This window comes from Podarcis vaucheri, assembly GCF_965113315.1.
Source record: "Podarcis vaucheri genome assembly, chromosome: 6".
Lineage (NCBI taxonomy): Eukaryota > Metazoa > Chordata > Lepidosauria > Squamata > Lacertidae > Podarcis > Podarcis vaucheri.
In genome coordinates, this window is record NC_138764.1 from 105,125,379 (window position 1) to 105,140,166 (window position 14,788).

Sequence of the window (14,788 nt, forward strand, 5' to 3'; positions counted from 1 at the left end):
GGGTTCTTTACCTTTACTCCACCCGCATCGTTCTGCCGGGACGCTGAGGTCCAGTGCTGAGAAGCAAAGCTACAGGGAACCAGGCAGAGGTCCTTCTCAGTAGTGGCACCCTCCGATCAGATGTCAAAGAGATAAACAACTATCTTACATTCAGAAGACATCTGAAGGCAGCCCTGTTCAGGGAAGTTTTTACTGTGTGACATTTTAATGTATTTTTAATCTTTGTTGGAAGCCACCCAAAGTGGCTGGGGAAACCCAGCCAGAAGGGCGGGGTACAAATAATAAATTATTATTATTATTATTATTACTACTACTACTAATGCACACTATATGGAAGAAAATGCCTCAGATACCCCCTTTTTTGCTGTACATGCAGAACCCTCCTTGTGCTTTATCTGGAGTTGTTTTTCTTTGTAGCATTCGGCCGTTAGGTTCTCCTTTAATTGGTTCCTTCCACTTTTGTGGTCAGGCCGCACTCTTGCATAATAATACCAGCTTTACTGATAATGCATTTTGCAGAATTTCTACCTCCTGGCCGTGGAGGAACAGAGGAGCTGCCCAGCCTTACGGACAGCCCCCCCTTCCTCTTCTCTTGTTTCGTGCAGGTGCTTCTGTGTGGACTGCCTGAACCTGCTAGTGGGTCGCGGGGCGGCCGACGCAGCCAGGAAGGAGGACCCCTGGAGCTGCTACATGTGCCAGCCGCAAGAGCGCCACGGGATGCTTCAGAGGAGGGGCGACTGGAACACCCGCCTGAAGGAGTTCTTCACAGACGAGAAGGGGCTTGAATACGTAAGGAAACAGGGGTGTGGTTAAAGGGGGGCAGCGTAGCCCACCTGCCCTAAAGGAGAATTATGGAATTGGAGAGATGCTCTGATGTTTGGATCCTGCTTTTTGGCTTCCCATCGAAACATCTGGCTGCTGCCTGTGAGAACAGGATGCACTCCTGTTATACAAAAATCTCCAAATGGGTCTGAATTTCAATGTCTAAAACTCCTGGTAGAGGACGAGGATCCAGACATCACACTAAGGGTGGCCAAATTCTGTGCGAGTGCCATAAAACTTAGGGAACAAGCTGTACTACCAAAACGATTAAAGATTTAAATGATAATTATAGGTTACATTTTAGTGATCAAGATTTAATATATATTTTTAACCGCCGCTATATCTGAATTGTCTCCGTTATACCCATTTGCAATTCAGTGTATTCCTGTTGCATTTTATGATTTTCCTGATATTGTAAGTGACCCGGAACTAGTCTGTGACCGTAATAATAAAATTCTATCCTGAGAACAGGATGCCGGACTAGATAGGCCTGGGGCCTGATCCTGCAGGCTATTGTTACGCCACGTTCTTAGGTCCAGTTGTTGACGTGAAACTTGTGCATTTGATTTTCTTAATGGCTAGGATTCACACTTCTTGCATGTGGCAACCTTAGAAGAGGCTTCCTATATTTGCAATGAACTTAAGCCAGTGGGAGAGATGGGCACCTGGCGGCTGGCGGTGCCATTTCTAATCTCTCTCCCCCCCTTCTCTTCTCACAGGAGCCACCAAAAATCTACCCTGCCATCCCAGCAGCAAACAGGAGGCCAATCAGAGTGCTGTCTCTCTTTGATGGAATTGCAACAGGTGAGAGATCCCCTCAACAAACTCTGATGTCTGAGAATCACAGAATTATTTCTTGCCCCCTGCCCATCTGACTGGGTTGCCCCAGCCACACAACAAAACGTCCAAAGGGCCACACACCAATATGCTAGAAGCTGGGTTCAAATCACAGGTTTGCTAGGGCAGTGAGTAGGTCGTTTAGCTGATGGGCAGATCCATCATTTACTTTGCCAATCTCACTATTTTGTTTCCCTATTGCTGGTTTAATAACGCATTATGAGTGTTAAAAGTAGGACGTCATGTGTCCATGCAGGACTAATCTATACTGGTGCCTTATAACGTTATAAATGCGTTATAAAAGTGTGACACTGGGGCGCTGTACATCAGTCAATGGAAAATTGCATTGAGAGCTTTACAACTCCTTTTTCTTAGCGGTTTTTTTAGATCAGTGGAGATCCAGCCATAGTTATCAAAACCATTCCTTAAGGTTAAAAACCACGAGTGTATCTCCGCCCCTGGTCCCCTTGCGCAGAGAACGCCCTGGTGGTCCTGCGCTGGGCACAAGCTGTAGCATAGTAATGGCACTGTGAAAAATGTTCGTTGATAACCCTTGAGAAAAAATGCCGCTCTGCCTTGCTAGGTCATAGTGAGGATGGACGAGAACAGCCTTCATCACCGCTAAAGGACAGCTCATCCCACAGTGGTGGTCAAGCCTGTGCCCTCCTTCCTTAAGGCCAGTCTGGTTCATTTGACCCCATGTCTATCTCTGTCCACCTTCCTTCCCCTGTTCTGCATCTTCCAGGCTGTCCCATGACATTCGTGATTTGTTTTGGTCCCACCACCGATCTTTTGCTGGCAGTGTTGTTCCTCATCAAACGATGTTGCGTATGCATGACTTGTGTGTGTGTGTGAACAAAACGTGCACCGGGAAATTGTCATTCTCCATGCCACAGTAGCAGCCAGAGCATGCGCATCAACACTGCAGCTCCTGAGAGTCTCTTGTTTCTGTCGGGATGTGGACACCCTGCGCATCTTGGCTCCCACAGTTGGAGCTGTTTGCCAGGGAATCACGAGAGATCTCAAGGGCCACCTCTCCCATCTCCTCACCCGTGGTGCTTTGACTCTTTAGGCTACCTCGTCTTGCGGGATCTTGGCATCCAGGTGGAGAAGTACGTCGCCTCTGAGATCTGCGAGGAGTCCATAGCTGTGGGAACTGTGCGGCACGAAGGGAACATCAAATACGTGCATGACGTCAGGAACATAACCAAGAAAAATGTAAGGAGATTCCCTGTGGTCTAGTTGAGGCTTCTTGGCTGAGGCGGCTGGCTGGTTGTATTGGAAGCCGGGTCAAAATGTTTGTTATTATTTATTAAATTTATATACTGCCTTTCATAAAGAGACCATATGGTGGTCTACAACATAAAACATCAAGTACATAATACAGTGGTGCCTCGCAAGACGAAATTAATCCGTTCCGCGAGTCTCTTCATCTAGCGGTTTTTTTCGTCTTGCGAAGCAACCCTATTAGCGGATTAGCGCTATTAGCGGTTTAGCGGCTATTAAAGGCTTAGCGACTATTAAAGGCTTAGCGGATTAGCGGCTAAAAGGCTATTAGCGGCTTAGAAAAAAGGGGGGAGCGGGGAAAAACCGGAACACTCGCAAGACGTTTTCGTCTTGCAAAGCAAGCCCATAGGGAAAATCGTCTTGCGAAGCAGCTCAAAAACGGAAAACCCTTTCGTCTAGCGGGTTTTCTGTCTTGCGAGGCATTCGTCTTGCGGGGCACCACTGTATAATAATAGCACAAGGGGGGGGGGGAAGACAAATACCTCCCGACTCCACTTTAAAAGGTCATCTTTTTTTAATTAGCCAAAGGTTTTGGAGAAGACGAATGCTTTTGCCTGGCACCTAAAGATGTGTTACCAAGGGGCCAAGCAAACCTAATTGGGGAGAGCATCTCACAAATGGAGAGCCCCTTCAGAAAAGGTCTGTTCCTGTACTGCCACCATCTGGACCTCAGGCACAGCTGTCAATGTTTTCCCTTTTTTAAGGGAAATTCCCTTATTCCGAATAGGATTCCTCGCAAGAAAAGGGAAAAGTTGACAGCTATGACCTCACGTGGATGAGACACACAAAGAAAAGCCTCAGATAATACATTTATTTATTGAAAAGAATTGATATAGTGCTTGGTTGTGGTTTAAAAGATGTTTATTTTATTATAAATAACCACGGTGAGAAGAGGATGCTGGGCTCCTTTGGGCCTGATCCAGCTGCCTGACTCTTCTGGGGTCTTCTGCGATGTGGTCATTTTGTGCAGGGCCAGGTTTAGGTTTGATGAGGCCCTCAGCTCCTGAAGGTAATCGGGCCCTTTATATGTCCAGCTGTCCTTTGTCAACAACAAATTGTCACTGTTTTTTCGTGTTGAATATATGCTATATGGTGATTTATGGACCTAGTAGGTATCTAGAGCCATTTGTACATCAAAGTAATTGTTGAACTGAAATACAATTAAGAAGAAGTATATTAAAAGTGAAATAATTATTAAGCTCGAACATAAAATGATTGGGGGCCCGTTACTTACATCATAGGAGCCTACACAACCCAAAACACTGTTGCTGTATGTAGGTTTTATTTTATTTGTTTTCTATCTTATATTTTGGAAATGCACACCCAGTTCCCCCCCCCCTTTAATTTTTTTGGGGGCCCCCAAGAGAGTGGGGCCCTAAGCTATAGATTGTTTAGCTTATACGTAAATCCGGCACTGATTTTGTGAAGCCCCAGAAGCCTGGGATTTACAAACCGGACAGGCAACATGACTTTGCACTTGACCCTGCCAAACCCATTGCTCTGCTTGCCCGTTGCAGATTGACGAATGGGGCCCTTTTGACCTGGTGATTGGCGGAAGCCCCTGCAACGACCTCTCCATCGTGAACCCTGCCAGGAAGGGCCTCTATGGTAAGCAGCCCTTGCAAGGATGGGGACTCTCAGCTTGGCTCCTCAACTCATTTTTAATGTCCTACATTCCTTTGACCCACCCGTCTTCCTCCTTGCAGAGGGGACCGGGCGACTCTTCTTTGAGTTCTACCACCTTCTCAATTACACGCGCCCCAAAGCCGGGGAGGAGCGCCCCTTCTTTTGGCTGTTTGAGAACGTCGTGGCCATGCGCATCAACGACAAGAGGGACATCTCTCGTTTCTTGGAGGTAAAGCCCCGGGGGTTCAGTTTTTTCCTCAAGGGCAAGAAGCTTGTGAAAAACAAAAATCAAAAGAAAAAAATTAGAGGATGACTGAGAATGCCCTTGACCTCTGCAAAATGTGCTTGCAATTATTTAATTGAAGGCATGGATCCTGCTTTCGCATGGTGGGTTCTAATAGGGGCAGACTAGAAGGTAGAACCGGGACGCGCGTGGCGCTGTGGGTTAAACCACAGAGCCTAGGACTTGCCGATCAGAAGGTCACCGGTTCGAATCCCCGCGACGGAGTGAGCTCCCATTGCTCGGTCCCTGCTCCTGCCAACCTAGCAGTTCGAAAGCACATCAAAGTTGCAAGTAGATAAATAGGTACTGCTCCAGTGGGAAGGGAAACGGCGTTTCCGTGCGCTGCTCTGGTTCGCCAGAAGCAGCTCAGTCATGCTGGCCACATGACCTGGAAGCTGTGTGCCAGCTCCCTCGGCCAGGAAAGCGAGATGAGTGCCGCAACCCCAGAGTTGGTCACGACTGGCCCTAATGGTCAGGGGTCCCTTTACCTTTACCTTAGAAGGTAGAACAAGGCTTTTGGGGTGTTAAGTGAATGCCCATTAGCGGGATGCCCTGTTGTGTAAGGCCTTCCTGTGCCCGTGTTTCATCCAAATCCCTTTAAATGATCTTTGTTGTACTGTCCACCTCTTTTCCATTTCCCTTTTCATAATTGGTGCCCCTGCACTTAAGGACCTTGATCAGCCTCTTTGCGGGGCCTTGCTCTGATGACCGTGCAGCGGAGTGTTCACAATTGGCGTACAACCGATTCTAGGAACCCATCTACTGTATTTTTTCCGTCTATAAAGGTAAAGGGACCCTGACCATTAGGTCCAGTCGTGGCCGACTCCGGGGTTGCGGCGCTCATCTCGCCCTTCATCCGAAGATCACAGGCCATTCACAGCATAGTACTGGAATTAGTACTATTGTTGTCATCGCTGCTACTACTATCCTAAACATGGCAGCGCATGAGGCAGCCTGTAATTCATCTTTCTGACTTTTGGAGTTGCTTCTTTTCCCCAGGCTGCATCTAATCCTGCTGTCAAAGGAATTGTGAATTTAGTCCTTCTGCCGCTTCGTCCCTAACTGTTGTCCCTTTTTGTCTTCAGTGTAACCCTGTTATGATTGATGCCGTCAAAGTCTCGGCTGCACACCGGGCCCGATACTTCTGGGGGAATCTTCCTGGGATGAACAGGTAATGTAGAAGCACCTCTAAGGGCCACGCCGTGGACCTGCAATCCCTTCCAAAGAGGCAGCAAAGTCAAGCTGCAATCCTTGGCCAAAGGGGACCCATCTGGCCCAGGACTCTGTTCTCATAGTGGCCAGCCAGTTGCCCCCAAGGGAAGCACACAAGCAGGATTTGAACACAAGAGCAACTCTTTCCTCCTGTCATTTCCAGCAACACGGATTCAGAAGCATTAGTGCCTCTGACTGTGGGAGCAGAACATCGCCAGCCTGGCTAGTAGCCGCCAATAGCCCTCTCCTCCTCCTTGAATTTGTCCAATCCTCATTGAAAGCCATTTAATTTGTTTGGTTTTTTTTGCAGATAAGTTTTTATTAGTAATTATACATATTATACATACATACAAATAAACATATACAAAATTCAATACTTAAGTTGCACAAAATCTAAACAGTCCGTAAGTCAAGAATATATTCATTTTAGGCTCTGCCGAGCCTTTGAAAGCCATTTAATTTGGTGGCGATCACTGCCCCTTGTGGGAGGGAGCTCCATAGTTTAAGTCTTGCACTGAATAATAATAATAATAATAATAATAATAATAATAATAATAATAATAATAATAATATTTTTTATTTATACCCCGCCCTTCCCGGTTCAAAAACCGGGCTCAGGGCGGCTAACAACAAATTCAAAACACTTAATTGATGCAACAAAAAACAGCATAAAATACAGCATAAAACGTGAAAATAAAAAAATTCCTTCCAGTAGCACCTTAAAGACCAACTAAGTTAGTTCTTGGTATGAGCTTTCGTGTGCATGCACACTTCTTCAGATACACTGAAACGTGTAAAAGTATAAAACGTGAATAGCAATAAATTCAGAATTCAAAAATCAATTTAGGGGGGAAATCCATCCAATAAACATTAGATGATCACCAGGGCTAGCTGGCTAAATTAGTCCTATTTGGGCCACCGAGGAGACCAGGCGAGAATTAGATGTGGGATCCCAGAGCAGGTAATCTTCATAAAAAGGGGAGGGGGAGGGAAGGAAGGAAGGGGAATGAAAGATCAGGCTAAATTCAAATTGAAAGCCTGGCAGAATAGCTCTGTTTTACAGGCCCTGCGGAAGGAGGTTAAATCCTGCAGGGCCCTGGTCTCCTGGGACAGAGCATTCCACCAGGTTGGAGCCATCACTGAGAAGCCCCTGGCCCTGGTGGAGGATAGTCTGACTTCCTTAGGGGCCAGGACCTCTAAACTATGATTATGGACCTTAAGGTCCTCTGCAGGGGCAGACCAGGAGAGGCAGTCCCGCAAATACGAGGGCCCTAAGCCACAAAGAGCTTTAAAGGTCAAAACCAGCACCTTGAACCTGACCCAAAACTCCACTGGGAGCCAGTGCAGAAGGACTTCGTTTTCTCTGTCCCAAATATTCCATCGCTCAGCTTCATCGGATGTCCACAAACTCCAGTGTGATGAGGGAGAAAAACATCCCTCTCCCAGGCTCCCCAAACCTGGGTCTTCAGCTGTTTTTGGACTACAACTCCCATCATCCCTAGCTAGCAGGACCAGTGGTCAGGGATGATGGGAACTGTAGTCCAAAAAACAGTCAAAGACCCAAGTTTGGGAAATCCCGTATGCTATGCGTCATTTTATAAATTCTGCCCTGTTGCCTCTTACTTGCCTTTTCTGTAAACTAAAAAGTCCCAAATGCTGCAACCTTTGTGGTTGATTCGCTCCATGCCCTTGATCATTTCGGAAGCCCTCTCCTGAACCTTTCCAAACATTAGAACAACCACAACATGCGCTCAGCAACACATAGAGGGCCAAAGTTCCCCCACATTGCTCTAAAATGATGAGCTTGGAGGACAATGGGGCCGTGGCTTAGAGAGTAATCCGCTTTGTCTTTTCTTAGGCCCCTGGTAGCTTCGACGACGGATAAACTTGAACTTCAGGACTGCTTGGAGTATGGCAGAACAGCCAAGGTACTTTTGGTACTTTCCCTATTTCAAGTAGTTCCTCCATTCTTATTCGCCCCCCTCCATTCTTATGAAAGATCCAGGGGGGAAGAAAGGTAACGACAACCTTTGCCAACCCAGTGACCTCCAGATGTTGTTGGCCAACAACAGCTGGAAGGTCCAGGTTGGCAAAGGGCTGGGCTATGGAATGCCCCCTGGGTCTCTCGTCCTGCAAATCACCTCCCACATTGCCTGTATTATATCTCTAGTGGACCCTGGGGTGCTCCTCTTTCCTGCTGCCCTCCCCCCACTACCCACCCATGTGAGGCTCTTTATGCCGAACGAAACGGCGAGACACTCTCCCTTCTGTCTCTCCCCTTCTCTACTTGTGAGCAAGGAACCCAGACATTCCACAGACATGACAAAATGAAGCCCAAAACGGATCTCTCAGTTGGAGGGGGCGGATGCGCCACTAAGGGGACATTGTCCCCTCTGAGGAAGAGATGCAAAGACCCTCTTTCGCATTCCTGAGGGCCCGGCAGTGACCTCCCAGCGGCTGCTTTTCATCTGGATATTTTTAGCTGCCTTCTGGGCAAAATACCTCCCCCCCCCCCGCCACTTGAAGGCATACCAGTGACATCTGAGCGCATTTCTGGCTGATGGATGAGAAGCCTAAAATCACTGGACAGAGCCAGCCTCGCTCCCTTCCTCTGCTGAACGGCATTAATACTACCACTTTCTGGAAACCTTCACACTGAGCGCTTGTATTTTTGGGGTGTGTGTGGTCATTTGTAGGGATTCGGGTGGCGCTGTGGGTTAAACCACTGAGCCTTGGACTTGCCGATCAGAAGGTCGGCAGTCCGAATCCCCGCGACGGGGTGAGCTCCCGTTGCTCGGTCCATGCTCCTGACAACCTAGCAGTTCGAAAGCACGCCAAAGTGCAAGTAGATAAATAGGTAACGCTCCGGCGGGAAGGTAAACGGCATTTCCGTGCACTGCTCTGGTTCACCAGAAGCGGCTTAGTCATGCTGGCCACATGATCCGGAAGCTGTATGCTGGCTCCCTCGGCCAGTAAAGCGAGATGAGCACCGCAACCCCAGAGTCGGCCACGACTGCACCTAATGGTCAGGGGTCCTTTAGGGTGGTCATTTGTGTGTGTGTGTTTTTAAAATGTTTGCTTTTCTTATCTTTCAGTTGAAAAAGGTCCAGACCATCACCACAAAGTCTAATTCCATCAGACAGGGGAAAGCCCAGACTTTCCCAGTGCGGATGAATGGCAAGGACGACAATTTGTGGTGCACTGAATTGGAAAGGTGGGATAGAAGGGGGGGGAGGCATGGCAAGGGGGGGGGAGGGAGGGAGAGATGAAAGGAAAGAGGCAGGGGCTGCCCAGGAAATGCTTTTCTTCAGAGCAGTTGGGGCTCCTCTCTTCAAGAGGAGCAAATACAGTGGTGCCCCACAAGACGAATGCCTCGCAAGACGGAAAACCCGCTAGACGAAAGAGTTTTCCGTTTTGGAGGTGCTTCGCAAAACGAATCTCCTATGGGCTTGCTTCGCAAGATGAAAATGTCTTGCGAGTTCCTGAGGGGTTTTTTCCCTTTCCGCCCCCTTTTTCTAAGCCGCTTATCAGCTGATCCGATCAGCAGATAAGCCGCTAAAAGCCTCTAATAGCGCTAATCCGTCAATGGGCTTGCTTCGCAAGATGAAAAAACCACTAGACGGATTCTTTTCGTCTTGCAAGGCACCACTGTATTTGTTTTCCTGCAAAGGGGTGCATGTTAAAGATTATTTGTCATGGAGTTGTTACTTCTACCACTCTTTTCAATTGTTATGATTTGTTCCTGTTGTTATTCATTATTAGACTTATCAGTTGCATGTTACCTAACTAGGTCTCCAAGTGACTTACCTTTGGAAACACAAATGTAAATTCATTACACCACAGGGGGGAAAATGAGGCAAAACAATTTAATTCATTTGAGAATAATATTTATCTATGCCTTGGCATCATAATCACAGTAGTTTAAAATTACATAAAACCATACAGTAAAATCATAAATGTTAAAAGCAAGTTATAACCAAAAGAATTAAAAAGAAACATCAGTGGACTGGTGTGGGGTATGGGTGTATTCAAACTTGCCTGACTAATAATAATAATAATAATAATAATAATAATAATAATATCACGCCCATCTGGCTGGGTTGCCCCAGCCATTCTGCATAGGCCTGGCAGAATGGAAAAGTTTTCAGCAATTCAAGGCTCTGGTTTCCTCTCTAATGGCTTTAATGGCTTGAGACCACAATACATTTCCTCATGTGAACCTGCCCAGACCCCGGAATCCACACCATACGCAGAGACCCTTCTCTGCACGTCACATCCAAAGGGCGTTGAGGAGAAAAAGGGCCTTCTCCGCGATTGCTCCCTGTCTGTGGAGCGCTCTCTTTGGGGAGGCCCTCTTGCAGGGCCAGCCCACCCAAGAGGCAAGATGTGGCAACCACCTTGGGCGGCAGTATCCATGGGGCAGCAATTCCGGCCTCCAAGGACTGTGTTGCATGCTGCTACCACCACAGCAGCACTTGCGGCACAATCCTTGGAGGCAGGATCTGACCCGTGGCACCTGGAAAGTGACATCTTGGTGAATATTAGGAGACTCTACCAGTTTCCTCCCACCATTCTTCCCAGTGTAAATCTTTATTCCCGTCTTGTTCCAGGTGTACATCTTTGCACACCTCTTCTTCCCTCATGGGGCTGGTGGATGCCATTTTGCAGTGCCGAAGTGTCTTGGGCCAGCCCTGCTATCTGGGCACCACCCTCAACGGCATTTCTGCAATAGGCAGAGAGGTCTTGTTTCCCCGGCATACGATAGTCTTGTTGCTAGGTTTCATATTGCTTATGTAATTTTATTATAGGTTTACACTGTACAGTGGTACCTCAGGTTAAGAACTTAATTTGTTCCGGAGGTCCGTTCTTAACCTGAAACTGTTCTTAACCTGAAACACCACTTTAGCTAATGGGGCCTCCCGCTGCTGCCGCGCCGCCGCTGCACAATTTCTGTTCTTATCCTGAAGCAACGTTCTTAACCCGAGGTACTATTTCTGGGTTAGTGGAGTCTGTAACCTGAAGTGTATGTAACCTGAAGCATATGTAACCCGAGGTACCACTGTACGTTGCTTTGGGGCTTCCTTTTGTTAAGGCAAATCAGAGAAAGTAAACTAACCACTCTCTTTGCTGCTACCACAGGATCTTTGGCTTCCCCCACCATTACACCGACTTGTCCAACATGGGGCGTGGAACTCGCCAGAAGCTGCTTGGCAGGGCATGGAGTGTCCCGGTCATCCGCCACCTGTTTGCTCCACTCAAGGATTATTTTGCCTGTGACTAGGGAGCAGGTGGGGTGCCCAGGTCTCCTTGGAGCAAGCAGCCTTGGGAGAGCAGGGCGGCAAGGAGCTTGGAACGGTACCCTCCTGCAAGTGCGACCCACAGCGCAGCATCTCCCCTTCACCACCATCTGCAAGCGCCACCATGGAGACTGGAAGGATGGGAATGTTCCTTTCCATCAATACTGACATTTCTAAAAGGTCAAAAGACCTCTGTTTACTCACCGTGCAAAACACTGTTGTGTCCATGGAGGGACACGACTGCAGCATTAGCCAAGCATTTCCTCCCTAAGATCAATGTCAGTCGCTGTCCGACTGAGAGGCAGTTTTCTGACGGGCTGTACGAAAACCCCACAAACTTGAAAAATAATTTTTAAAAGCATGAGCGACAGAATCTCTCCAGGGACAATCACGAAGAAACCAAAATTGCAGCAACAATCCTGCCTTGCTGCTTTTTGTACACTGGAACAATCAGGATAAGACGAGGAGACTCTTCTCCTTTTTATCCTTCTTTTTAAACTTCTAAAATATATATAAATATATAGAACAAAACTTTTTTAAAAAGCGAGACACTTGGCTGCTGCTTTTTTCAGCGTTATGTGTGAATGGTGGAAATTCCTCAAGAGGAATTTAGCTGAAACACAAGTGTGGGATAATTATAGTAGCTAGAGGAAAAGAAAACCAAACAACCAACTCTGCCAAATGCATCCAGGTATACTTTTAAACTACTAATCTATCTTTTAAAAATATGCTGTTAACATACAGTCCACCTGGATTTTTCTTGCACAGACCCATTGAAGTGACCCAGAGCCCCTTGCAAGAGCTTCTCTGAGCTTCCTCACAAATTCTTGTTTCACCTGGGGGACAGAGAAGATCTCTTGGCCTTTGGGGTTGAGCAAAGGGGAATAAGAGCGTCAAATTTGGCCCCTACCCTCCAAAAGATTCTACAAATGCCTATGCTGCTGTGGACTCAAAACCTGTAGGACACGTTGATCTTTGTTTGCAATGTCCCCAACAGGACTTCATACAGAGGGACATCAGGTCTGAAACTTATTGATGCTGCTATTTTCCTCATGAATGTTAGCTTTGTTCCCCCACCCCTCAGTTGGCATTACCTTGTACCACTGGCTTTGTTATGGAAAGGAAATGACATCCGTCTGCCGGGGCAACTTGTTTTTGTAGATCGTCTCTCTTTCCACCCATCAATACATACACTGTATCAATGATACAGTGGATACAATGGATGCAACTCAATGGGTTCTTTCCCATGGAGGATGGCGCTGGAGAGATCCTTTCACGTGCCTCCTGGTTCTGTGCCACTTGCCAAAGAAAGGAGACCTTTTTCGGATCAGGCAGCTGTGGGGACGTGCTTTTCTAGCCCACAACTCCTCGAGCAGTCTTCCCTAACCTGGTGGCTTCTAGGTTGGGGAAGACTGCTATGGAGGTTGCCACAGCACTTGACTTGATGTCAAGCAGAATGGTAGCAGGTTGGCCAAGAATCATTCAGGGGGAAAAGAAAGCTCCACTGATAGGAATGAGAGCAAGCAGAAGGGGTCGACCGTGGGCACACACTCCTCGCATTCGTTCCATTGGCTTGTGAGCAGGAGACCTTCCTAGTGGACACGTCGCAGATTGTTCACGATTGTTCCCCACACGCCATCAGTATTTTAAGGTCCAGGTCCAAGCTGTGCTCCAAGCTCCCCCACTGAACAACAGCCAAAAACATGTTGCTCGGGGAACATACTAAGTATGGCAGAGATGCCCTCCTCTGCTTCCCAGCATAGCTGCAGCAATGTCAGCTTTGCCCAGATTTATCTCCAGCAGGCATTGCATCAAATTGGGCTGTTGGCTGGAAGTTCTCTTTCACTGCCTCGGTCCTTCAGGAAGGAACAGCTCAGGGAAGCCAATTCAAACCAGAGAAGGAAGCTTTCCTCCTCCTCCTCTCCTTTTTGCTTGACCCAGGTATCATCTCTCTCATCTGTGCCACCGCTGAAGAAACTGCCAACACTGGAGTAGTGAATTGGTCCTACACTAAGCTGGAGCCTCTACTTTCTGCTTGAGAATGAACGCCAGTAATCTTGAGCAGAGATGCCTCAGAAGACACATTACAGGAGGGGGTACCAGGTCTGGTTTATTTGGAATACCTGGACTTGAAACCATGACCCTCCCATGTGCTGGAATTCCACTGATTTTCCTGCCACATGAATGGATCTTAAGATAAACAGGTAGCAAGTGAGCCACTGATCAGAAAGTACACGGGTTCCTCTGACCCCAAGCTTTGTCCATGAAAACCAAACAGCTGGAATGGAAATGGAAATGTATGTAACTCAAGAAAGGGAGTTAACCATATGTGCCTTCTTGTCCTTTATTTTATTTTATTATTTTGTTTTCCAGACCACAATAGCAGATCTGCCATTTCAACAAGTTAGGCTTCTTTGCTAAAAACAGTAAGACTTGAAAGACCCTCCGTCAGAGGAGGACAAGTTGTAGGAAGCAAGGTAGAAAAAGAAACTGAGGCGACTGTCTACTTGTGAAACTTGCACAAAAAGTAGCAATAACTATGATGTCTGTTCCTGGGCAAAATCCACTATTTTACTGCATTTTTGCCTCTTTTTAAAGATGCATTTCAGGCATGTTCTTGTGACAATGTTTTATAAGGTTTTCCTATCTCTCGTTGGTGCTATATTTTTAGAATTTTTGATGCCAAAACTGTTTTTTTATACTATCGTTTTTTTAAAAAAAACATTGTTTTTCTCTTTTTGTTTGTTTCTATTGTTTTCATTTTTATGAGCTTTGTGAAGTAGAAGCTCAGTACCAAAGTGAACATCTGAGCCTTTGCAAGGGGGAAATTGGGTGCTTTTGTGTTTTTCTGTGTTTGTGTGTTTTGTTTTTGTTTTGTTTTACTGGAAATGAAAACAATTGGTTACTAAAGAGTTTACCTCGAACATTTTCCATTGTTTAATTAAAGTCAGTGTTCTATAACTGAGCACCCACTTGTTCGTTCTCTCTTTATTTAATGGTGTGTCTTAATTGGGAGTGGTTTACTTCTCACCCTGGAGGAGTGGGGGGCTGGGGGGGGGATATTGGGAATGCTCACAAGTTTGCATCTTTGTTGGCAATAGGATTAAAGTTGGTCCAGCCACAAGAGTTTGGCATTCCATGAGAATGTTGAAAAGAAGGGAAATGAACTGCAGACAGCGGCGTAGCATGGGTTATCAGCACCCGGGGCAAGGCAAGTAATTTGCGCCCCCTAACCCGGGGCAAGGCAAGTACAGTAATTTACTCTCCCAAGCAGGAGCAGCGAGGCTTCTCTTTCCCCCGCGCTCTCCTGGAGCTGCCTCTTTTCTTTCCTTTTTCCCCTTTCTCCAAGGCTTTTCGCTTTCTCTCCTTAATTGATTCCTCCTCCACACCGCAGCGTTTCCTGGCTGCTTCCCCCCCTTCCCCT

At 47.0% G+C, this 14,788-nt stretch overlaps 1 protein-coding gene across 1 annotated transcript in view; it reads left to right on the forward strand.

The window, feature by feature from the left end:
* DNMT3B (DNA methyltransferase 3 beta) overlaps positions 1 to 12,548 on the forward strand; it is a 51,397-nt gene extending 38,849 nt beyond the window's left edge. The window contains exons 13-21 of the mRNA XM_082225968.1: positions 606 to 789; positions 1,542 to 1,626; positions 2,732 to 2,877; positions 4,464 to 4,554; positions 4,653 to 4,801; positions 5,941 to 6,026; positions 7,926 to 7,995; positions 9,163 to 9,281; positions 11,207 to 12,548. Coding sequence (XP_082082094.1) covers positions 606 to 789; positions 1,542 to 1,626; positions 2,732 to 2,877; positions 4,464 to 4,554; positions 4,653 to 4,801; positions 5,941 to 6,026; positions 7,926 to 7,995; positions 9,163 to 9,281; positions 11,207 to 11,348 — 1,072 coding nt within the window. The 3' untranslated portion in view covers positions 11,349 to 12,548. The remainder of the gene's footprint in view (positions 1 to 605; positions 790 to 1,541; positions 1,627 to 2,731; positions 2,878 to 4,463; positions 4,555 to 4,652; positions 4,802 to 5,940; positions 6,027 to 7,925; positions 7,996 to 9,162; positions 9,282 to 11,206) is intronic.
* The last annotated feature ends 2,240 nt before the right edge of the window (positions 12,549 to 14,788 follow it).